This window comes from Diadema setosum, chromosome 10, assembly GCF_964275005.1.
Source record: "Diadema setosum chromosome 10, eeDiaSeto1, whole genome shotgun sequence".
NCBI classification, from domain to species: Eukaryota; Metazoa; Echinodermata; class Echinoidea; order Diadematoida; family Diadematidae; genus Diadema; species Diadema setosum.
The window spans coordinates 18,172,024-18,196,425 of record NC_092694.1 but is presented as its reverse complement, the minus strand read 5'-3'; the positions used below and the strand labels follow the sequence as shown (position 1 = coordinate 18,196,425).

The 24,402-nt window shown below is 38.8% G+C and overlaps 2 protein-coding genes across 2 annotated transcripts; one reads left to right on the top strand and one right to left on the bottom strand.

The window, feature by feature from the left end:
- Positions 1–56: 56 nt before the first annotated feature.
- On the bottom strand, positions 57–14,706 carry LOC140233828 (probable methyltransferase-like protein 25). Its single transcript, XM_072313920.1, has 8 exons — positions 14,698–14,706; positions 10,879–11,107; positions 10,163–10,452; positions 6,810–7,073; positions 4,772–4,875; positions 2,785–2,878; positions 2,140–2,286; positions 57–813 (listed from the first exon to the last, which is right to left on the bottom strand). Exons 1-8 carry the CDS (start codon positions 14,704–14,706, stop codon positions 724–726), a joined length of 1,227 nt encoding a protein of 408 aa, XP_072170021.1. The 3' UTR covers positions 57–723.
- Positions 14,707–16,773: 2,067 nt separating this feature from the next.
- LOC140234076 (uncharacterized) lies at positions 16,774–22,470 on the top strand. Its single transcript, XM_072314157.1, has 4 exons — positions 16,774–16,888; positions 17,641–17,701; positions 20,326–20,442; positions 20,733–22,470. The coding sequence occupies exons 1-4, from the start codon at positions 16,774–16,776 to the stop codon at positions 22,312–22,314; spliced, it is 1,875 nt and encodes a 624-aa protein (XP_072170258.1). The 3' UTR covers positions 22,315–22,470.
- The last annotated feature ends 1,932 nt before the right edge of the window (positions 22,471–24,402 follow it).

The following is a 24,402-nucleotide window of genomic DNA, read 5'->3' as shown; positions in this document are numbered from 1 at the left end:
CACCCAAGATATTGTGGGAAATTGCACAACTCACCTAGGAAAAAAAACCCCACCCTTTTCTAAAATAGATTTTGTATAGATATGTCTCTTACAGCATTCAGTGTGTCAAGACATGCTTTTTACATTCAGTCATTTTAAGGTATGGCGCCCATTTCACAAAGATTGATCTTAACAGTGATCTTATGAGTGATGCAATTCAAAGTTACACTCCATCTGCTATCAAACCTGTACTTTAAATCAGGTGTAAGTACGATCAATATTGATCATATGCTCAATTCACTGAGTCAAGCTCGATAAATTGAGCATAAGATTAAGCCGAACTCTTTATGAAATGGGATGCAGCTGGTAAACTAATAACCAAAAGTGTTAACTGCTAGAATATGTCAAGTCTTAAATCACCCAAATCTACAAAGAGGAAAGTTTGATTGTGTTTTCTCTGATATGCAGCGAATTGCAACTCTTCTCCACTTCAAGTGGACCCTGGTTTATAGAAAATAGAAAAAACAAATACAGAGACAGTCACAATGCTCACTCCGCGACAGAGTAGAGACTGTAGTAATGAGATGAGTTATATTTGAGGGGCCATGGAAGTCAGTTTGTGATTCCTAAAAAGCTGTCAGACATGGACACCCCTGTTCACGGTGAGTGTTCATCCTTCACTGGAAAGGCAAGCAATGGGCATTATTGGCAGATCTTTCCTGAAGCATACCAGAGTGTGACCAGCTACGAGGACTTCACCGCCAGGATTGCGTAGCAGCGTGGAGAGGTCACGGGGTCAAACAAGGGAACAATGCTGGCCATCTGGATATTGGGCTGAGAAGGACAAACAGTCCAAATGGAATAAATAAATGATGACTTGACCACAGGTATATCATATGTTTAGTTGCATATCAAAGCACTTAGAACTATACACAAACATGCAATTTCGAGCACTAACCTCTCATCAATCATGTGGAAATGCACAAAAAAGAAAGAGAATAATCACTCATAAAAGGTGGGACCCAACTTTTATTAGGATCTCTTTGTCTTACTTTGTTTTTGGATATATCAGCCATTTCAAAATCAATTTTCATCAAATAAACTTAAAATTCCTTGTAGGATGGTATGTTGTTGTTGTTTTAACCCTATTCTAACTGGGGGGGGGGGTCAAATTGACCCCCCCTCGACGTTTCGCGCCACGATTTCGCAACGCGCAAAGATTTTGCCGCGTCGTTTCATGACTTTTTTCATTGAAGTCTCCCGCATATTTTGAGACCAAATTTGCGACGTCCGGGTACACCGTTTTGAAGTTACATAATGTTTTGCATATGCATGTCAACCAAAAAACAGCTCAAATTCATGATATCGTGTGCAAATCCAATACAAATTGTGTTTTTTGGTTAAATTGATATAAATTATATTATTTCAACTTTTAACCATTGAAATTAATCAATTCTAGTGTAGATAAGCCTGAAAAAGTGCCTGCAACAAATTTTGGCAAAAAAACAATAGAAAACAAAAGGTCGAAAAACAATAAAATACATAAGAAATTAAAAAAAAACAATAAAAAACAAAAGAAATTGATTTCGATTGTGCTAATTTTTTTCAAGAAAATTGTTTGATGTGTCTTGAGGAATTCTGACACAAAAATTTCGCAATCCTCCAGTCTTTTTAATGGAGTTATAGGTGAAAATATGATTTCATGCACAAATTTGCATAATTAATTTATTAAAAATAGAAAGGCAATATTTTTCTATTGTATGACCATGTTATCTTGTAGTTTACATCCAGCTCTATCTTCAGGCAAAATTTCGCGGCGATTGCACGATCGGCGGCCGAGATCTGAAGGGGGGGTGAAATTGACCCCCCCTCAGTAAAAACTTGGTCTCAAATAGCCCAGTTAGAATAGGGTTAAAGAACGAAAGGAGAGAGAGAGAGAAAATGGGGCCCTATACAAATAATTTGCCCCAGTATGCTATGCCCAGTATGGTATGCTCTGTAACCTTTCATAAGTAGTTTCTCAGTACCTTGCAAAAAAGTTTAAAGCGCAATCCCCATCCCTGTCAATAGTATACCATCCCTGTAATGGCAATGTCACTCTATACTACAAGGTACGACTGTGTGTTTCTTTGAAAGGGAGGAGTCTGAGTGTGGGTTCACCTGTTCTCTGAGGTAGGCGAGTCTGTCCAGGAGAATGAGAGCTTCGATGCTTGGAGCCAAGGACGCCCTCAGCTGGTTGTATGCTGCGAGGTTCCTGTGGAAAGGCCGGTATCGCTCCTCGTACCCTTCTATCACAGCATCTGAGAGCTTTGGGCAAGAACGAGAGCCTGAATAGGTCAAAGGTCAGATGTCACAACAATAACCACATTGACCTTTCCTGTATGAATGCACAATTTCCAATGAACGTTTTTCCCTAATCCAATGACAGCATAATCAAGATAATATCAACTGTGGTGCCTGTAAAGGAACATGATATATTGCATATATTTTCAATTAAACCAATACCAACTTTTAGTATAATTCTACAAAGAGTTTACTGTAGCATTTACCCATAAAGTGAAATTAGCTTTCAGGTGGGAAGCGGGAGCATGAAGAGAAAATAAAATGAATCATTGAAAGTGTAAATACAAACACATAGAAATACAAGCAGATTGACATGAAATGTGATACATACTACATTGATCACTTATCAAATGCAAAGTGAAAACACATACACAAACATGAAAATAGGAAGAATGAGGGAAAATTATGCTTTGTAAACACAATACAAAAATAAAATACAAATGGAAATGAAAGGTCACAGACCTTTGACTCATCCATGCCAAGCTTTCGCAGAGCTCTCCTTGTGTACTCTAAAAACGTCTTGCATTTCGGTGCAAGCTTCCCAACGATTTGCTTCCTATAGGTATGATAAAACAAACAAACATAGTGAGTGACATACGACCTAGCGAGATACTGTTAAGATGTCATAAGTATTTCATCTTTAAGAATACTAAATTAAACTTTGAATTGAGTGTATGGGAATTTGCTGTGTTAATAATGGTATTCAAACTCAGCATGCATGCTAATATGTACCTGTGCTCCACTCTCCACGAATGGTTTTTGTCTTATTTAAAACAAGAAAAGGCCTCCTTAGCAATGGAGAAACACTGCAACAGTCATACAAATTTTACTATCAGCTAAATGTGAGTTGCACATTTGCCAACAACTACTCTGAAAAACTATTTTCATTCAAATGTTGTCCTTTAAATCTGTACAATGTTAATTGTGAAGCTTTGCCATGTCTACTGATCCATGATGTGCCTCTGCAAACAAAGTGTCTGCACGGCATGGTACAATGTGCCTGTTTTGTATAGAAGACTACTCCATTATTAATGTAAGCCCTCAGCATCACAATGTTACTTGTTTGCCTGCTATACTTGAGAGGTTATTCCAAGCATGTTCATATACATGGCAAGCTGCCATGCACATATTTTCCCACAATTGGCACACCCCTACAAAACGCATTGTATTCATGGTTAATGTAGTTCAAAGGGTCATGGTTTTAGTCGTATGCCTGCTAAGAAAACCTGGTGCTGAGTTCACCCATTGCTATCTATCCTTCTATTTGAGTCTGTATGGAGGATTAGCATTTCTGGTTGAAACCTACACCGTATCAAGATGTTATGGGTACATTACAGGTTAACAGAGTGACAAACACATACAACAACACTCTCTGTGCTGTATGTGTTTGTCACTCTTGTCATTTCTGGGGCAAATTATCTGCTGTGCAGGGCCCCATTTTTTTTTCTCTCTCTCTCTTCTTACTTTAGAACACATTAGATTTTTATCTTCAAAACAAAGTAATATTTGAAAAGTATAATCTATGTTTTATATGTTGTGCTTTAATTGATGAAATGATGTTATTCTTATGTCATTCTGCCATGTATACACAATTATTTGCAATTCAGCTACTCAGCTGTGAAGAAGATTGAATAAACCATGAATTGAACTGAATTGAATTGAACACAACAACAACAACACTATCTGACAGTAAAAAAGTTGAGAAAACAATATAAATATTTTGTAATCATCATTATGAATTTTCAAATTTTGAAGATATAATCATTATGATAAAGACAATTTTTTTTCTTTATAAGGCATCAATGCTCGTGTGCGACAAGTTTATACTGGGAAATAGCCCTTCTCATTAACAATAAATAAAGTGTTTACTTGATCTTATCTACATGTACACTAGTACAGGTAGCAAGATATAAAATATTTTATAGCCTTTCTGGTTAGTTTGAAAGCTTTGGATATAGACAAGTTTCTTGAAGGGTTTAGCTAATGCAACACAAAACCACTTTATGTTTAACACATTTTTGTTTCAGCACTCCCACTACAACAATACAGTACTTTACACCTACAGTGCACAATGGCTGTTTTTTGTTCACCGGCATGATCACAATGTTGTTGTTTTTTTGTTTCTTTTTCATATAAAAATTAATACTGGTACATCAAATATCTAATCATGAAATTGGGGGGGGGGGGGGGACCTCCCTGATGGTACACTTAGTTTTGTACAAGACTGAGAGCCAGAATGATCTCATGTTTAGGAAGCCAAGTCATGAGGCAAAGCATCCCATGCATGAATGTCTTGAGGCATAAACTAACCTACTGTGTAAGTCAGTAAATGCATCAACCAACACAAGATTAATGCAACTAAATAGGGGATGAAGGGAGAGTTTAAGTGGGCGTTAAACCTACACCTGCCTGTACAATCATCAGAGTCATCGAATATTAGAACACCCACCTGGTTGGAATTACATAATGCTCTTTGCAGATGACTTGTAGAATGGCCCGGTAGAACAGACCTTTTACATCTAATGAGTCTCCAGCAGCAACTCTCTCTGCAGCCTGTCAATTCATTATTTAAACAAACAAGAGGATCATGGAAGAATTATAGAATACAATATCCTAAGGACACTTCAGTATAACAGAAGTAAAACGTATCGCCCTACTGTCATCTACAGCATGATATGGCTAAAAATATACACTGTAGATCATGTGTATTCAACAATATGACTTGACACTATGGTAGTGGTATAATCTTGGCAATTGTTGCATCTTGTTGTCTTAGCTATGAAAAGTAGCGTACACGTATGCGTGTGTGTGTTATATTGCAATTCTGGTACCGGAGTGCCTTACATTGTGCTACTTGTCATTGTAGAAAAAAAAAATGGCCTTGGTGCCCTTTAAAAGTGGCCTTAATGCCTTTTTGAGTGGCCTTGATGCCCATTAAAATTATGGGGTATCCAAGGCCACTTTGCCCCAAGCTAATATTGCCCTTTTAAACATGGCCTTGACCTTCAAAAATCTTATTTTGAGCCCTGCTGTTCTTTTGTAAGAGACAAATGATAACATGTATTGAGGGAAAAATCATTGACAAATGATACACATGCACATAGCTGAGTATGCTTTCATATACAGTTGAACCTCTCGTATCCGGACAAGTCGGGACCGGGGCTCATCCGGATAAGGGATTTGGCCGGATACGGGAGACTCAATGCTTTATACATACATGTACATATACATACACATGTACTAATGTAGCCCATTGTAGTACCACATGCAGTAATATGTATACTGCAACCTTTTCATTGTTACATTTGGGGATGTTTGGGGATGTTAAAATGTCTGAGGGTAAGCAATTTGGAAGGAAATTTGATGTAATGTATGTTAATCATGTTGGAAGTAATATGTAATTCACGTGTATTTGTGTAGGAGTTCTCAAGGAGTTGGGAATCCCCCTTTCCTCCCGTACTTATAAAAAAAAAAAAAAATCACGGCGAGATTGCGTCCGTAAAATAGAGAGATCCGGATAAAGGGAGGCCGAATAATAGAGGTTCAACTGTACCTTGATTGACATACTGTATTTGAGAGATCGAAAGGAATGTTACAAAAAGTAGGGTTTGATCATAACCAAGGGGAGAAGAAGAAAACAAAAAAATGAAATTCTGTGTTCTGCAACTCGAGATCTATACAGTGGTAGTCGTAGCTTTACAGTAGATTCTTTCTACAATGTTTGACAGAAGAATTTCCCTTTGATGCATCATTAGATCCACAAGTATTTGTGAAACAAAATTTTACAGATGGCTTTCATACACATTAAAGGGAAGATAAACCCCAAGAACAATGTGGATTGAGTGAAAGCAGCAACATTAGTAGAACACATCAGTGAAAGTTTGAAGAAAATCGGACAATCGATGCAAAAGTTATGAATTTTTAAAGTTTTGGTGTTGGAACCGCTGGATGAGGAGACTACTAGAGGTTATGACGTATGAGTGGACTACAATATCAAGAAAATATAAAGAAAATACTACAAAAATCAATTTTTCATGAAAATTACAAATTCCATCAACTTGATATTGACATATGTTAAGGGAAGCAATTATTCCCCCTGCTTTCTGAAAGCGGTTGGTCCACTGCTCTTTCATAATTCTAGAAAAGTGAATTTTTGTTGAATATCCTTTATATTTTCTTTGTATTGTTGTCCACTCATACGTCATATCCTCTAGTAGTCTCCTCATCCAGCGGTTCCAACACCAAAACTTTAAAAATTCATAACTTTTGCATCGATAGTCCGATTTTTCTCAAACTTTCACTGATGTGTTCTACTAATGTTGCTGCTTTCACTCAATCCACATTGCTCTTTGGGTTTACCTTCCCTTTAAGCCAAACTTAACAATGTATGACATAATTGTAAAGGGTCTGACATTGACATGATGATTTGCTACAAATGTATATCTGAAATATTTTTGTCTGTCATCATGTCTGATAATCACACTAACCATGCAAGCTGTCATGCGAGCACCCCTCCCCAGGGCAAAGTTTCTTTCTCTCAGCCAGCTGCTCATAGGGAAGCCGTAGGATGTCCCCATCTCCACACCGGGATGCTCACGGTCCCACTCATCCGTCTTAGCAAACTCCTCTGTGACGTGATGATAGCAGCAACCAACACCACACAGGCACTGAAGGCTGGGATTGGCCACAAAGATCCTCAACATAGAGGGCGCCAGATTGCCGCACGTGTGCAGACCGACCATCATGAATGGCTTTAGGACCATCAGCAAGAACATGATTGAGGAAAGAATTATACATTGAGATTAATAGTCTGGGTGCCAAAGCCACTTTTTGGGCCTAACCTTGTTTTACCGTCCACCCAATGTTTTTTGATGGTTTTACCCTATTTCGGGGGTGCTGAATCCGAATCTGGATGATGCAACTCTTGCATCCTTGAGGGTTTTGAGATATTCAAGATGGCCGCCAAAATGGCCGCCCGAACTGCAAATTCCCACGTATTTCCTTCTAAATGGTGATAGATTGAAAACAATTGACGGTTTTACCCTATTTCGAGGGTGCTGAATCCAAATCTGGATGATGCAACTATGCAAACATATCATATTGTGATAGTGATGTAGAGAAGTGTACTGAAATTACCCAATATTACCTGTCTTAATCCATGAGCAGTTTTAATCTCTTCATCCATGAACACTCAAATTGGTTATTTGGTTTATATTGATGGTCTTGATGACATTGTTGAAGACACGAGTGGGACATTTTTATAGTTATGCTTCAATTTTTTTTTAAAATTATGATGTTACATTATATATACACGAGGGGACGGTCATATCACAGGTAACGCGAAAAAATTGAGTAAAAAAACAAACGACAACATGGAAGGTAATAATTTAAGTATAAGAAAATGTACAGGAGTTTCCGTTCATACAGGACATTATAGATGTCCCAAAACCTTCAAAGACCTTCAGCACCCTCGAAATAGGGTAAGACCATCAATTTATTTTACAACTTTTACCATTAAGAAAAAATATATTAACATTGGAATTCTGCCACTTACTTTGGCTGTCATCTTGGTCGTCTAAAAACCCTAAAGAATGGATAAATTTCAACAACAAAGTTTCGAGGGTGCTGAATAGGGTCTAAAATTTTCCCATTTTTTTGACAGTTATTTTGGCGGTCATCTTGGACATCTCAAAAACCCTTAAAAAGAATACGAAAGTTGCATCAACCAGGTTCGGACTCAGCACCCTCGAAATAGAGTAAAACCGCCAATTGTTTTCAATTTTACACTATTTAGAAGGTAACAGAGGGCTTACATGGAAAATTTCGTTTTTAACGGCCATTTAGGGGCCATTCTGGCGGCCATCTTTATTATCTCAAAACCCGTAAGAAAGCAAGAGCTGTATCCTGGAGCTTCAAATTCAGCAAACTCAAAATAGTGTAAAACCACCAACTGTTTTATATTTTACACCATTTAGAAGGAAATAGGGGGTCTACAGATGAATTTCCGTTTTTGGCGGTCATTTTTGGCGACCATCTTTATCATCTCAAAACCCTTAAGGATGCAAGAGTTGTATCCTGAGCTTTGGATTCAGCACACTCAAAACAAGATAAAAACCACCAATGGCTTTCAATATATGGGAACTTCCGTTTTGGGTGGCCATTCTGGCGGCCATATTGAACATCTCAAAATCGTCAACAATGCAGGAGTTGCATCATCCAGATTCTCATTCAGCACCCTCGAAATAGGGCAAAACCATCAATTATTTTCAATTTCTCACCATTTAGAAAGAAATACGAGGGAATTTTCGGTTTTGGCGGCCATTTTGGCGGCCGTATTGAATATCTCAAAATCCTCAAGGAAGCAAGAGTTGCAATATCCAGATTCGGATTCAGCACCCTCGAAATAGGGTAGAGCCATCAATTGTTTTCTATATCTCACCATTTAGAAGGAAATACGTGGGAAATTCCGGTTTTGATTGGCGGCCATTTTGGCGGCCATCTTGAATATCTCGAAAACTTCATGGATGCAAGAGTTGCATCATCCAGATTCGGATTCAGCACCCTCGAAATAGGGCAAAACCAACAATTATTTTCCATATCTCACCATTTAGAAGGAAATACGTGGGAATTTCCGGTTTTAATTGGCGGCCATTTTGGCGGCCATCTTGAATATCTCAAAAACTTCACGGATGCAAGAGTTGCATCATCCAGTTTCGGATTCAGCACCCTCGAAATAGGGTAAAACCATCAATTGTTTTCAATTTCTCACCATTTAGAAAGAAATACATGGGAATTTCCAGTTTTCATTGGCGCGGCCATTTTGGCGGCCATCTTGAATATCTCAAAGACTTCATGGATGCATGAATTGCATCATCCATATTCGGATTCAGCACCTTCCAAATAGGATACAATTATCAATTGTTTTCAATTTCACACCATTTAGAAGGAAATACGTGGGAATTTTCGGTTTTGATGGCCATTTTGGCGGCCATCTTGAATATCTCAAAACCCTCAAGGATGCAAGAGTTGCATCATCCAGATCCGGATTCAGCACCCTCGAAATAGGGTAAAACCAGGAGTTGTTTTCAATATGTCACCATTTAGAAGGAAATACTTGGGAATTTCCAGTTCGGGCGGCCATTTTGGCGGCCATCTTGAATATCTCAAAATCCTCAAGGATGCAAGAGTTGCATCATCCAGATTCAGATTCAGCACCCCCTAAATAGGGTAAAACCATAAAAAAACATTGGGTGGACGGTAAAACAAGGTTCAGCCTCTGGCACCCAGACTATAATGACAATGCATAAATGTCACAAGCATATTCACTGAAACATATGACAGTCATGAATGTCAACACACTCTGAACAAAATAACAAATACATATACTTGAAATAATATCTCTTCATACATTCTACTTAAAAGTTTTGAATTTATAGTGATATAAAAATCCATCATAGTTTGTATGGGGTTTTGGCACTTAAAGTGGAAAGACAGTGAATCAAAGGCAAGTATGACTGTAATGTGGTTTCAATGCACGGAGCTTCAGTTTTCAACACACAGTACAAAGCACATGAAATCATGCCATAGAAAGGCATTATAACCTACATGTAATTCTAACATGCTTCAGATTGCTGTGACCTGAACAATTGCTCAATTTCTACCCCCTGACAAATTTCAAAGATCTTTAGACTACTTTGCAGGGGAAGTGGTGTAACAGCCAAATCTGCTGAAAGGTTTTGTACAGTGGATGCACACTGAACAATTAGTTTAAACATATCAAATAATTTTATGAAATATTAAACAAAATTAAGAGTTTTGTGTATCTTTGAAAACTTTATACCTCTGTCAAGTCAAAGTGATTTGTCTCTTGATCTGACCCCAACATGTTGCCAATATCAGTTTCCTCATCCACATAGCCAGTCAGGGAGACAAATGCTCCAGACTCTTCCCTTGTTCTGCCCACATTCCTCTGGTCTGTAACGTCTTCACTATTGACGGTTTCTGTCTGACATGACTGCTGGCAGGATCTACTTTGGCCTTGGTTAGAATCTGGCCCTTCAGTAGAGTTTGTGACACGGTGACATAGTACTGCACTCACTTTGGTTGAAACAGCCGGGGATTTTGTTTTGCCTGTTGAAGACAAGAGCTTGGCACATGGAAGATGAATCTCAGGTGAAGAGAAATTCCCTTCATGCATGCATGCTTGGACTGTAGGCTTTGACGCTAATCTGTTTACCATGGATGAGGGCTGCAAAGACACTGACTGAGATGAGGCTAACGAGGTTTTTCCTCTTCCACTGCCGACAGATTCATGACTAAATTCTGTAGTCATTGGCAATACTAAAGATGCAGGCAGATTCGCTGATGACCTACGATGCAGACCAGATCCCTCAAGTTTGTCATTATTACATGATGGTACACTGTCATCCGCAGACTTGGAAACCAACGTCACACCTGTAGGCATGTTTGATGTTGATGAGTCAGCTTCACTTCCAATATTGCACACTGTGTCACATCTTGGATCTATTTTGACATGATCACTGCCATTCAACAAACTTGCCCCTGATTTCATGTCTTGTGATGAAGCATTTGGAATATCACTACTGACAGCAACTCTCTGAGCCAAGTTTCGAATGATTCCATTCCACTGTTTATCCAGACGATTGCTTCGCTTGAGGGCACCAAAAGTGTTGATCTCTGAGACATCTACACTGGCCACTGTCAGTCCATATTGCTTGGAGAGGAACTGGCCCAGGTATCCTTTGCCACTTCCAACGTCGATAACCTGAGGACAGAGCATAGAGAAAAATAGAAAATTATATATTTTTAAACATTCTCTATCAACAGGATACAAATTAACTTTACAGTGATCACAATCACATGATCTAGAAGTAAAACACTCTCATCAGCGTGTGGGTTAACCCCACGGCGCTGTAATCAGTAACTATGTGTTGAGGTCGCTGGTGCGCTTATGTGTGGGTGTTCCATTTCAAAATTACAATCTTTATAAAAATAACTGTTTATGTACAATGTTTTTGTATGCCTGTTCTCTCAGCTGCTGGCTGGTGGACCACAGCAAATTCTCAGCAGTTCAGCCATGACAAGATGACTTTAAGTGAACAACCGACTTACAATACAATGTAAATGACTAATAATGTACTTTATTCAATTTCGCTGTAGACCTCGACATCTGGAGTAGATCTGTGCCAAATCATGCATAAAATTAACCCCACATCATGATGTAGAACATAAACTTATTTAAGGCCCCTGGCCCTGTTGGCACTACAAAAAAAGTACAAATGTATGTACCCTAAAGTGGCAGCTGGCAGACTAACCCCAGCAGGGGGCGCTGTAACTAGTAACGTGTTGGGGGTCACTGGTGCGGTTACTGGCAGACAAGCAAGGAGTCTGACCAGCTACGAGATGCTGTGCGCAGCCATTAGGCATGATAGGGCTTCTAACTATTTTAAAGCGACAGGGCTGAAGTGTAAACAAGCAAGATGACATTTAAAGGCAATCGGTCGTCGCAGGCGATTCGCAGCTCAGTAGAAAAGCACGACAAGCTGCTCCTCCCGTTATTGTACCCCCGTACGTACCGAATGCCGAACACGACGCTACGCAGCGCACCAGCGAAAACCAGATGGGGCACGAGAGCCGTGCGAGCCGTCCACTGTAATTTCAACATGGACGCCCGAATATCTACCGAATGGGGCCGAATGGGTGCACGCACAAAACCGCACAACAGCCATGCGCATGAAAATCTCTCTCGGTCGCGACACAACTGAGAGAGCTGTCGGGTGTACGTACGTACATGTACGTATCTGGCTCCAGTCGAGCAGTCTCTGTTTATTTGCACTATGGTGCCAATTTCAGCAATCTAAGCAATAATGTTTCAAAATGTCTGAAAATATTCTATAACAATATCATATATTATTCATATATTACTTTGTTTAATATTTGGTATTTATAAATATGCTTTGATGAAGAAATATTAAAACTCTAAGCTTCATGTATAGCAAGTTGCAATGCCTATGGCCATATGGCAGGTTGTTATGATCTTGTCATCGTGCAATGTTGTCTGCTGCGCGTCAGCTGCATATGTGTTACTAGTATACGTACAGCTTACAGTACGTTGGGCCGGATCGTAACACAACAAAGTTGATAGAAAGTCGTCGGTACCGGTATGTCAATATCAATATTGTGTGTGGTATGCGTGTACTGTTTGCAATAAAAAGTGCTGTACTGTTTCGGCTTAGCCTTGGCTTTGGTTTAATAGTAATGAAACCTCACAATGGAGATCAAACAGCCGTCCAACTCGAGGCAACGACAACGTATCTACTTGTTTGACGCTATCGACGAGTGGAGAACGCAGAGAGACGTGTTCTTAGCTGGAGGACAAGTAAGAGACCAGATGCAAAGGGGAAGGCTTCAGCGTCAGCGTGCCGATGAAAAATTTGCTTTCCACTTGCTGGAGTTGCATGAACAGTTTTGCAGGAATTTAGAATGGGCAAATTCGTGTTACGACATGCACGGTGGAATTGTGTTGCCACGGCTTACGCCAATCAAGCAACCCCAGCTGGCCAAGTCAACAACTTCAAGGAATCCAGATCCAGATGATGTGTGAGTAGGACTAGAAGTCTACACATGAATCAATGATTGAAGTGGAATGACTTTTTCTAATCTAGTATCAGTAACTTTAGGGCCTTTACGTTTGATCGACAAGTAGGCCTATTTTTCTATGTATAATTCCGCGAAAAACTTCTCTAAGTTCTCAGTTTATGTCAAATTATGATAATGCCGTAATTGAAATGACATTTGCTGGGTCAGTTTATAGCTTCTGGCAATAGATCTGGTAGAACTCTTAACGTTTAAACAGGGGAACTATAGGTTCAAAGATGATAGATCTAACAATAATAGATTCTAGTTTAGGCCCTACTTCGACTTGAAGGTTAGTTGTACAAAAATGAAAGTAAAAATCCATTTCCCCATGCATGAATAGTTCTAACGTTAAGTTTTCCTCTTTTTATTTTTAAATACAGATTGACATCGACATCCCATATGTCAAGTCAGGGAATCGCAAGTAGTGGTAAGTTTTTTTGTCATCACAGTATTGAGAATTTAAAGTATTTCATGTGCAAATGTATAATTTGTCTTGACTGTGGAGCAGAATCTAGATAGATACAGAGAGGTCACTTTCCTGAGCAGCTAGCGTCAACAATCCAGGTTGAATTTGCATAGCCAGATTTCATGGCTGCGATTCAAATACTGTTTGTCCCCATTGACTTAAATGTATAGCAAAGTCTCCTCTTTTATCATATTTAGGGGCCCTACATTTTAAGTTTGGTTAAGGAATTTGGATATACAAATTGTAATTTTCATAAACTTGGCAAAAGTTTCAGGCATCTTTATTGCATTTATAGTCAAACTTCCAATACATTTGGTCCAATAATCTTGAAGCCAAATTCAAGTGATCCGGTGAAGTGTACATCTTTTCATGTGAATTTCTACAAGTATGTTGATATGTAAATTCTGAAAAAAAAAAATTAATCCTTTACAGTTGAAATTCATTAAAGTTTGGTTACACTGACAGTGTCAGGTCAGTGGCAATAAGTACTACAGAGTTACAGTAGTGTACGTACAATACCCTTGCACGTGAAAGTTACAGTTTTATTTACCTTCACATCTTCATATAGGAGTGTCCAATGGGTATGTTGATTGGTGTGAAAGTCGTCGATGAACAACAGTTCATAAGAATCCATTGTTTGAATTCTAATACAGATATTGGTCATAGGTCAAGGGGCAATGAACCTATCAGTTTGTAACATGTAAAGGTATGAGCTTCATCAATTACCGTTAATTGGTATCAGTGGCATAACTACAAGGGAGGGGGGATTGGACACATCCCTTATTTGTTGATCAAAGGTACGCCTATGATTGGTATTTATCAGTGTTTGGTAGAAAGCTAACCCAATGGCTTTGCGATGTTACACTGAGTTGACTATGGAAAAAGGTCTACTATCCACGGTTTTCATTAATTTGTAGGGCATTTTTCACACATAACCTCAAATACTGATACTTGTGATAGGTTAACTTATAATGGTTATCCTTCACACTGTAATGTTGAGACAATAGTGTTTTGTTTGTTTAAGAGGGAGATAGACAATAATTTCTTTATGCTCCTGCCTGAAGGAGGCATTACATCTTATTTGCCATGTACTTAACTATGAGTTTCTACGTTCAGTTTGTGTGTGTGTGGTTTTTTTTAAGATTATTCACACCAGACTAAGCTGACAGAACTATAACTGTGAGTTTACCTAGTCAAATGAAAGGGTTTCGGCATGCTTCTTTATTCCAGGCAGGTGATACAACGCTCACCTTCTTCATATTAGTAAAACAATGAAGAGTGCAAAAATACTGCATAAATGGATCTTTTCCTTGAAACTATCATAAAGCTGTCAGCAGTGTAATCCTCCTATCTTTGATTTACCAACTGAACAAACTATCCATGGTGGGAATTCAGTTTACACTTCCCCAAATCCTTTCATACAAAAATGTGTGATGTGTGCATTTCAAGCATATCTTTCTTGCAAAGATTTGGCTACACATATTTTTCACATGTGATTTTTAGACTGTCCTTCAACTCTATTTTAACCTCCAATTCTCATTGCAGGTTCATCACACTTGTCATCAGTATCACATAGCACTCAGCAGAGTAGTTCTGTTGAGGACACTTCCATCGGGAAAGGTTTCTTCCATGATCACACATATTCTAGGTAACAGGACAAACCAGAGTTCTTTGTAAAAGTGTTGCAAATTGCATCACAGAACCTTATGTATTATATGAAACAACCTTGTGAGATTTTGTTGATTCTGCTTGATCAATATACATTTGTGTACATTTGCAATCCAAATTCTAGTCGTGTTTCTTCTCATTATTGAATCTGTATATTATATACATGTAGGAAAAGATAGACAGCTAAACATTTGAATGTGGGGGGACTTGGTAGTGTGGTACATTGATCAGTACTTAGAACATAATTTGATTTTGTAGAGTTTGAATGAACATAAATGTATGTTTTTCTTTTTTCACCATGTGCACGCAGTTCTGCAAAGTCCTGTTCACAGACTCAGCCAGGGCCAGTGATGCCTGTAGGAGAAACTCACATAGATGGAAGTGGTAAGAATGTTTCTTTTCTTTCCTTTAGAAAAAAAGAGAAAGATATGTAAATAATGTATAGTGAAGAAGTCTTGAGAAGCGTAAAAAAAGGAATCATCAAGACGTGAGACAATCAAGCCATTATTGTACAGTAAAAGACATCTTATCATGTAAAGAGCTATCTGTACACATGGAGGTGGATGAGCCACTCCATTATGCACTCACAATTTCTATAGGTACATGTACCTACAGACATGTAAAGAAGAATTCACCTCAGACTTTATAAACATATTTGTATAACCTCAGTAAGTTACTGTAACTGGAGCAATAGATTTTGTGTGTATGCTAAACCTTAAAATCATTTTACCCAGCTGTATTTAGTTTTGCGATTCTGTTGGACAAAAGAAATAGCTTAATTATTGACTTGGGAAAAAATTTGACTCGTGAAGAGTTATAAACAACACAATATAAAGAGAAGGGACCATGAATAGACCTTTGATGTTTGGAGAGTTGAGTGTATCTAACAATTTTTCTGTGGGGCTAATACTTCATACAAGCAGTAGATGTTTGCATATCACATGTCGTACAAATTGATTTATGAACCCTTTGAAGTAATGAAAAAAAAAAGGATTAAAGTGGCCTATCAGCAACCATAATACCATGTAACAGAAGAAGAAAAAAATACAGCTTTGTTAACACATTACCAAATGTTTATTTGTGAAGACATCGCCACATTGCCACCCCCTGGAGTTACGTCCCAGACTTGTAGTACTTCAGGATTGCACCATGACCACACTTACTTCAGGTTTGTATTGTACATACTATGTGTATTTCTTAGAAAGTTTAACAATATCGTATCAATTGATGTTGATAATAGGTGAGTGAATGTGTGCAATAAAAGTAAAAATGTGGGAGATTGAGTTGTTGGGATATGTGAAAGTATATATGTCGGCCTACTTTGTGTATTATTAGAGAACAAGAAAATGTGCATCTAGATTTTTTGTTTCCAGTGCCAAATTTTTACCATGTGGTTGATAACATAGAAACAATTTTTAATTCAGAATTGACAATATATCTTTTTACAAATTTTCATTTTATTTTCTTCTAGTTCCTTCACATATGTAATCTTTAATCTCCTGAAATCTAGTTAGATCTTATCATTATAGTTGTAGTATTAGTTACTATAGTATTGTTATTTGTATTATTTTTTCATATTGTCACTGTTATTAGAGTAATTATCTTTGTTATTACATATTATATGATTTCATATTATATTATGTTTGTGTTGAAATTGTATGTTACCCTTTCCATCATACCACAGATCAGGCTTGCTGTCTAGAGATTCCGAAGAAGCCTCCTCATCTGCAGTAAACATTCCCACCATAGCCAGTCCCAAGGAAACCTTGTTTGGTGAGCAAAATGCAAAATCCACTAAAAAAAAAAGATGAAATAGAATAATGACCTCTGCCCTCAAACCTCGCACAGCCTATCAAAGATATAGTTATTTAAGTGGGGGGGGGGGGGGGGGGGCAGGGCAAAACCCTTCAGATCACAGTGGATTGCGCAATTCTCAGGAAAATTTGCACAAAAGGAGATGATGTAATCTTCAAGACTGTGTAGTTAGACTTTTCACATTTTGATTGATGTATTTAGTATAAATGTATTCTAATTTATGAAAGAAAAAGAATCTTAAAGAGGCATGGCTTCAAAATGGTACGCTCAGGAGCAACAAATTAGGTCTCAAAAGTTGCGTGACACTTGAAAGAAAAAAATCATAAAATGTCGCTGAAAGAGCATCTTGCGTTGATGAATAATCATGGAAAACATTGGAAGTGGGATTACAGTACGAGAATGCAGCAAAAATTTACGCACAAGCTTTAAGTTGTGACTGTCATCTTGTCAGTTTTGAAAAATTTCTGACAGTATTTCTTAGTCATCAAAACTACTCTTCTACGAAGCATAGCGACCAACTCCTTCAGTGGTAAAGAAGTATCTCATATTCATTTTAATAGAGTGCAACTACAAAGAAAAATAGAAACATAGAAAATTAAACTTATTTCACATTATTATATCACATCACCACAGCAAAGTATTTGATTGTAGACTATTTTCATGAGAAATGATTTACAACTACTCATTCCGTACTTTCATTGATTGCACAGAACCAATCCAAGCATCAACTCCGCGAACACGGAAGGCCCTCCTCCCATCTTTTTCAGGAAGGTTCGTTTGTGTGTGTGTTTTCTTTTCTTCCTTGCAACAGACAATAGGTATAATGGACAACTGATTAAAGTATTTATGGGAAAACCAGTAGTGTTGGTAGTTGCTGGACATAGGACAATGATTAAATACCTTATTCAGATGGCGGGCAGAATGCTCGCACCAAGAAATTATGTGATTTTTATATGTACTTTTGGCATGAACCCTCTTATGTGCATGGATGTGACTGCATTTTATAATACAATGTATTGTTATTTAATTATTTATTTTTTCATTATTATTGTTATTTTTTTTTCGGTTGCCATGAAAGCAATATATGCAGGCTGTGTGTCTGTCTAGCTGTCCAACATTGTCCATCTTTACACATTGGATCTGGTTAAGACTTTGTTCTGATGAAACTACCTTATATTTAGATGCTCTGATAAGTTTTGTTGTAACTTCAAACATCAAATTTTTCTCAAGTAATGAATGCATGAGGGGTAAATGCTCAGCCCCCACCCACCACTCCATTGCAAAATGTGCATTTATTCCAGCACCTCTATCAAATTATCTTTTGGGTGGCATAAGTGGCCATATTTGTTATGTTCTCCCTGTCCTTCAATACAGACATGAAGTGCCAAATATTACAACCACAGTGCCTGACCTGGATCCAGGTGACCTACCTCCCTCAACAGGTGGCACTGCTTCTGGAATTCCTTCACAGTATGTATTACACTTGTTGAACTGCACACTTAAACCTCAACCCTTGTTCTGAGTGAAGAAATATCCCCAGTCCTATGAAAATAAAATTGACAGTCTTGTATCAAGTATAAGTTTTTAAAATTATCAATATTCCCATCAACTTGGTACCTCATGTTCCATTGAAATCCTGGTGAAAATGTGTATTGTTATTTGTCCTACAAACTGTAACAGAGGAGTGGGGTTTTCATTTGCAGTCACATACTTTTGGGATTACTTGGTGAAATACTAAGTTATATGAAGCAGATAGATATATATGTTTGAACATATATTTCAACAAGTATTCCAGATATGAACCTACATCCTTTTACTTCTTGTGCATATTGACCGATTCGGGTTCGTTGAGGGCAGCAGACATTTTATGGCACTGGGCGCAGCCATGAGCTCAAATTGCGGTGTCTCAGCCGACCCCCCCTGCTCTCCCCCACCCCCCGGGCAACATGTTTATCGCGCACTTGTAACAAAGGTTCGCGCACTAAGCAAGCATTCGCGCACTCAGTACGAGACGCCCATTGGCTAAAGCAACCATGCATCAGTTTTTCATTCTGCGCGCGTGCTAATGTAGGGAGAGGGGTGGGGAGTGGGAAGGGGGGTCGGCTGAGACACCGCGTAATGGCGCTGCCCATGCCAAAAATACACATAGCGCGTCACAGAATCGGTCAATACATGTAGCACCCTTCAATAACGTGCATGAAGACATGCAAGAATACATTATATTTGTATGCACTATATATTAGGTTAGTTAAATACTTATGTCTTTTTTGTCCCCGCCGAACGAGTTCGAGTAGGGGACTATGAAACAGGCTCCGTACGTGTGTGTGTCTGTGTGTCCGTGTGTCCGTCTGTGCGTCCCTGTGTGATCAAAATGTTCAAAATGCTACTCCTTCGCCATTTCTAACCCGATTTTGATTCTGTTTGCTTTATATGATAGCACTACATGGGAGCTTTGAAACTTCTATACAGAATTTCAGTTGTGATCTTTGACCTTGACCTTTGACCTATATTGTACATTTTGCTTCAAAATGCTACTCCTTCGCCATTTCTAACCCGATTTTGATTCCGTTTGCTTTATATGATGGCACTAGGTGAGGGCTTCAAAACTCCTACACAGAATTTTGACCTTTGACTTCTTTGACCTTTGACCTTGATTTTTGACCTATATTGTACATTGCCTACAAAATGCTACTCCTTCGCCATTTCTAACCCGATTTCGATTCCGTTTGCTTTATGTGATGGCACTAGGTGAGGGCTTCAAAACCTCTACACAGAATTTTGACCTTTGACTTCTTTGACCTTTGACCTTGATTTTTTACCTATATTGTACATTTTGCTACAAAATGCTACTCCTTCGCCATTTGTAACCCGATTTCAATTCCGTTTGCTTTAAGTGATGGCACTAGGTGAGGGCTTCAAAACTTCTACACAGAATTTTGACCTTTGACTTCTTTGACCTTTGACCTTGATTTTTGACCTGTATTGAACATTTTGCTACCAAATGCTACTCCTTCGCCATTTCTAACCCAATTTCGATTCCGTGTGCTTTATGTGATGGCACTAGGTGAGGGCTTCAAAACTTCTACACAGAATTTTGACCTTTGACTTCTTTGACCTTTGACCTTGTTTTTTTACCTATATTGTACATTGGCTACAAAATGCTACTCCTTCGCCATTTGTAACCCGATTTCGATTCTGTTTACTTTATGTGATGGCACTAGGTGAGGGCTTCGAAACTTCTACATAGAATTTTGACCTTTGACTTCTTTGACCTTTGACCTTGATCTTTTTACCTATATTGTACATTTTGCTACTAAATGCTACTTCCGGCGGGGACATATATTACGCACCGCGTAATTTCTACTTGTTTTTCTCATTCTTGCCTTTCAACACAGAGTTCGGCAGCCCATGGTGTTGGCGGACACGGATTCTGACACAGATTACCTTCCTTCTCGTCCTCAGCAGCAGACATATCCTGAATATGAGGCCATTGCTTCTGAGACATCCTCTGTGTATGTTTAAGTCTAGTGTTTTATTAATCAACATTCGTAGTAACTGGAAAAGCTGATTCCACAAACTTGAGCATCACAATGTGGTAACATTGAATAATTTCAAAATTTATAATATCACAAGACAGTGCACATTTCGTAAATATTAAGATAACTATACACATGGATCATATTTTGACCTTTTCATTATTGAGTAGAAAAGAATAAGTTCAGTGATTAATTTGTACATGCAGTTGTTACAAACTTTATATGCAAAAAGTGCTGACATACATTTTCCAATTTTGTTTATGCAGAGTGGAGGATAAAATACTAGAAGGACTGGACCTACATGTGTTTGACCATGAGCTTGGTGCCAACGAGGATGTCTCCGATGATGAAGATGATGGAAAGGAAGCAGAGGAGATGGCAATGATAAATGAAAAGAAATGCATTGTGTTTGAAGGCAAACTACTTGAGCTTGTGAAAACTGTGTATGGAACAACATGCCCAAAGTGTGAGCAACCTTTTGCCTATAGAACTGTGCAGAAAGGAACAGCCATCATCATCATATGGGAATGCGCAAGAAAACATGGCTCCTCATGGACATCTCAGCCCAGATACAAAGGTGTATTTGCTGGCAATCTGCAGGTGTCATCATGCATAGTAATGTCAGGGAACAGTTACCAAAAGATAGCTACAATGGCTAAGTTCATGAGCTTGAGGATGCTGTCTAGAACAACATTTGACAGAATCCAAAGACTTTACATCGCTCCAGCCGTGAAGAAGTTCTATGAACACAAACAAGAAGAACTGTTAGCAACATATGATGGCCCTGTGGTTGTTTCAGGAGATGGACGTTCAGACTCGCCGGGTCATTCTTCGACGTTCTGCACCTACTCATTCTGTGATGAGCAAACGTCTAGAATACTCCACACCAACACCGTGATGATGCAAGAGGCTGCGGGAAAGTCACCCAATATGGAGCGCATTGCCTTCACACGAGGCCTGGACTTCTTGATGACCAGAGTAGAAGTTGAGTCAGTCGTAACCGATGCACATCCGCAGATTGCCGCTACCATGAAAAGAACAGCCAAGTACCAAAGTGTAAAGCACCAATGGGATCTTTGGCATGGGAGCAAAAATCTTGTAAAGAAACTGAGTGCTGCAGCGCAACAGAAGAATTGTGCAGCATTACAACCCTGGATACGCAAGATAAGTAACCATTTCTGGCACTCATCACAAACATGCGAAGGTGACTCCGAGAAATTGGCTGGTAATTTTGCTGGCGTTCTCCATCATGTCGTCAATGAACATGAATGGCTCTTCACCGTGGATGGTAGAGCCGGAGAATGTGACCATGAACCGCTTGAGGATGCAACAACACCTTGGCTATCTCCTGGCAGTCCTCCACACCAAAAACTCAAAGAGATCATCATGGACAAACGCTTCTTGAAGTCTTTACCCTACTACACTGATTTTCGACATACTGGCAACCTGGAGTCATTCCACGCAACCTTGCTCATGTACGCCACCAAGCGTTCCTACTTTCATCCAGTAGGCTACACCACAAGAGTTTTGTTGGCTGTTCTTGATGTGAATCACCACGCTGACCGAAAGCAAGCTAAAACTGAAGATGGACGTCTGCGGTGGGGTAAGCGCTGGAACAAGAGGACAAAACAATTCACAGTCTTCCCAATCAAGGAACCAAAGACCTACTTGTACATCCCACAACTCATGTTGGAAGTGTTCAGGATGCGAGCCAAAACACTTGGGCATCTGTCACAACATGTCTCACTGGCAGAAGATGACCCCCGAAGAATTCACCCCACGATCGCCATGCAACCATCACTACCAACAGCGGAACTTGTGAAGGAACATCAGAGCAGGTTTACTTAAGAAGAGTACTTCCATGACATAGACATGACTGTATTGCCAGCTGTCATGATTTAGGCACAGGAACATCATCATCATGTTAAAGTTTGCATGTTTGAGCTTCAGGTCTAAATAATCAGGTTTTAAGTGAGCTCTTAAACTTTTTTAGACAGGACAGATTACGAGTGTTTTGTGGGAGTCTATTCCATAGGAATGTGCCAGCATACAGAAATGATCGATCACCCCAAGAATTATGAGTTTATGGTACAGCAAGCAGAGATGAGTTTGAAGATCTAAGGTGCCTTGAAGAATTTACTGTTTGATTCAGGTATTTTGGTTTCATAAACATCTCTATGTGTTAGTAATTCACATTAACGTTTGTGAAGTAATTCTTGTTTTTTATTGTCTCGCCCACTGGAGGTGAAGGCGAGACTAAGGGATCCAAATGGCGTCCGTCTGTCGTCCATCGTCCGTCACAAATGTTAAAGTTTACCTGCAAGACTCTCTTATGGTGCATAACTTGGCAACTGTTACAGCAATGGTAGCCACACTTGGGTGATAGAAGCACTATGGGGTATCTTCATGTTATGGTGTTGTTGGAGGTCATGTGATAATGTCAAAGGTCATTTGAGGTCATATATTAAAGAGTATGGGCAAGACTTTCTTTTCTCTGTTAAAGTTTACCTGCAAGACTCTCTTTTGACAAATAACTTCACATAAGTTGCTTGGATTACAACCTAACTTGGGTCATACATGCACTGGTGGTACCTTCATGTTATGGTGCCATTGGAGGTCACATGATAAGGTCAAAGGTCATTTGCGGTCATACGTTAAAGTTTACTTGGAAGACTCTCTTATCACACGGAACTCGACACATGTTGCTACAATGGCAATCAAACTTGGGTGATGGATGCACTGGGGGTGCCTTCATGTTATGGTGCCGTAAGAGGTCACATGATAAGGTCAAAGGTCATTTGAGGTCATACGTTAATGTTTACCTGCAAGACTCCCTATGATAGATAGCTTCGCAACCATTGCTCCCTTTTCAACCAAACTTGGGTTGTAGATGCACTTGGGGGACCTGCATATTGTAATGTTGCCCTCAGGGGTGACATGGTTAGGTTAAAGGTCGTTTGAGGTCATATGTTATATTAAAAATGTATTTCTGGTTATTTTCGCAAGTGGGCGAGACACAATATTGCTAATGCCTTGTTATTCATGAAACCAACTTCAAATATCAAAAGAAAACAAATTTTTTATGTAGGTTAATAGATGTATTTTTAAGCCAAACTTAGCTAGTTTCGGTGACTTCAGCTTTTCATTGTTTTGATCTTCAGACAGTGTTGCAATTCATCTCAAAACACAAACAAACTTTGCTGCAATTCTTTTGAATAAAATTTTGCAATGTTTTAAAATAAGTAGCAAATATCATCATGTACATTACCCATGGGAGTATTGGGAGGTCTTCCAAACGATTCATTGTATTGCACATTTGTTGCTGTTTTTTTTTTAACAAAAGTATTTTTTTTTTTCTGTGCAAACAGATACATGTAGCTGGACATAAATGTTTATGTACTTTATTTAGCACTATAGATTGATACATTAGCAAACAATTTGATTTAATTTTGTGTCACCGGAAAGGATGTTCACAGAGACATATAACATTGACAGTGATCCAAATTCTTTATGTCCATGCCTCTGAACATCCTGATCCAAATTCTTTATGTCCATGCCTCTGAACATCCGTCTGTCCATGCAGGTCGAAGGTCATGTGACAAGAATGTTTCAGGTCAATTTTTATAGTCATCTAGAATAACCCCTTTTTTTCTCAATTTCTCATTCTGTCCGTCCCTCATTGTAACTCTGATTTTGTGTCTGTTGAAAGTTTCTCAGGGGCAGGTGTACAACCATCCCATGTGCTCATTGATACAAATGTCAGGTGCATGATCTTGTCATGCCATGTAACAACAATGCTCATCTACAAGTACAGTTATTCACTTGTAAATCCTTAATGGAATTTCAGATGAAACCTGCATTTCATTCATACTTCCAAGACCTGATTTTATCTATATGTATCTCCCCTGTGCAGAGATCCATATTTGTATGTGTGTG

Coding starts and splice junctions, on each gene's coding strand:
- LOC140233828 (XM_072313920.1), bottom strand. Junction 2,287..2,784: donor TTGGCATGGATGAGTCAAAG/GTCTGTGACCTT, acceptor TCTTGCCCAAAG/CTCTCAGATGCTGTGATAGA. Junction 814..2,139: donor TCGCCTACCTCAGAGAACAG/GTGAACCCACAC, acceptor TGTCCTTCTCAG/CCCAATATCCAGATGGCCAG.
- LOC140234076 (XM_072314157.1), top strand. CDS start 16,774: ATGTTACCCTTTCCATCATACCACAGATCAGGCTTGCTGTCTAGAGAT. Junction 17,702..20,325: donor CTCCCATCTTTTTCAGGAAG/GTTCGTTTGTGT, acceptor CTTTCAACACAG/AGTTCGGCAGCCCATGGTGT. Junction 20,443..20,732: donor GCTTCTGAGACATCCTCTGT/GTATGTTTAAGT, acceptor TTGTTTATGCAG/AGTGGAGGATAAAATACTAG.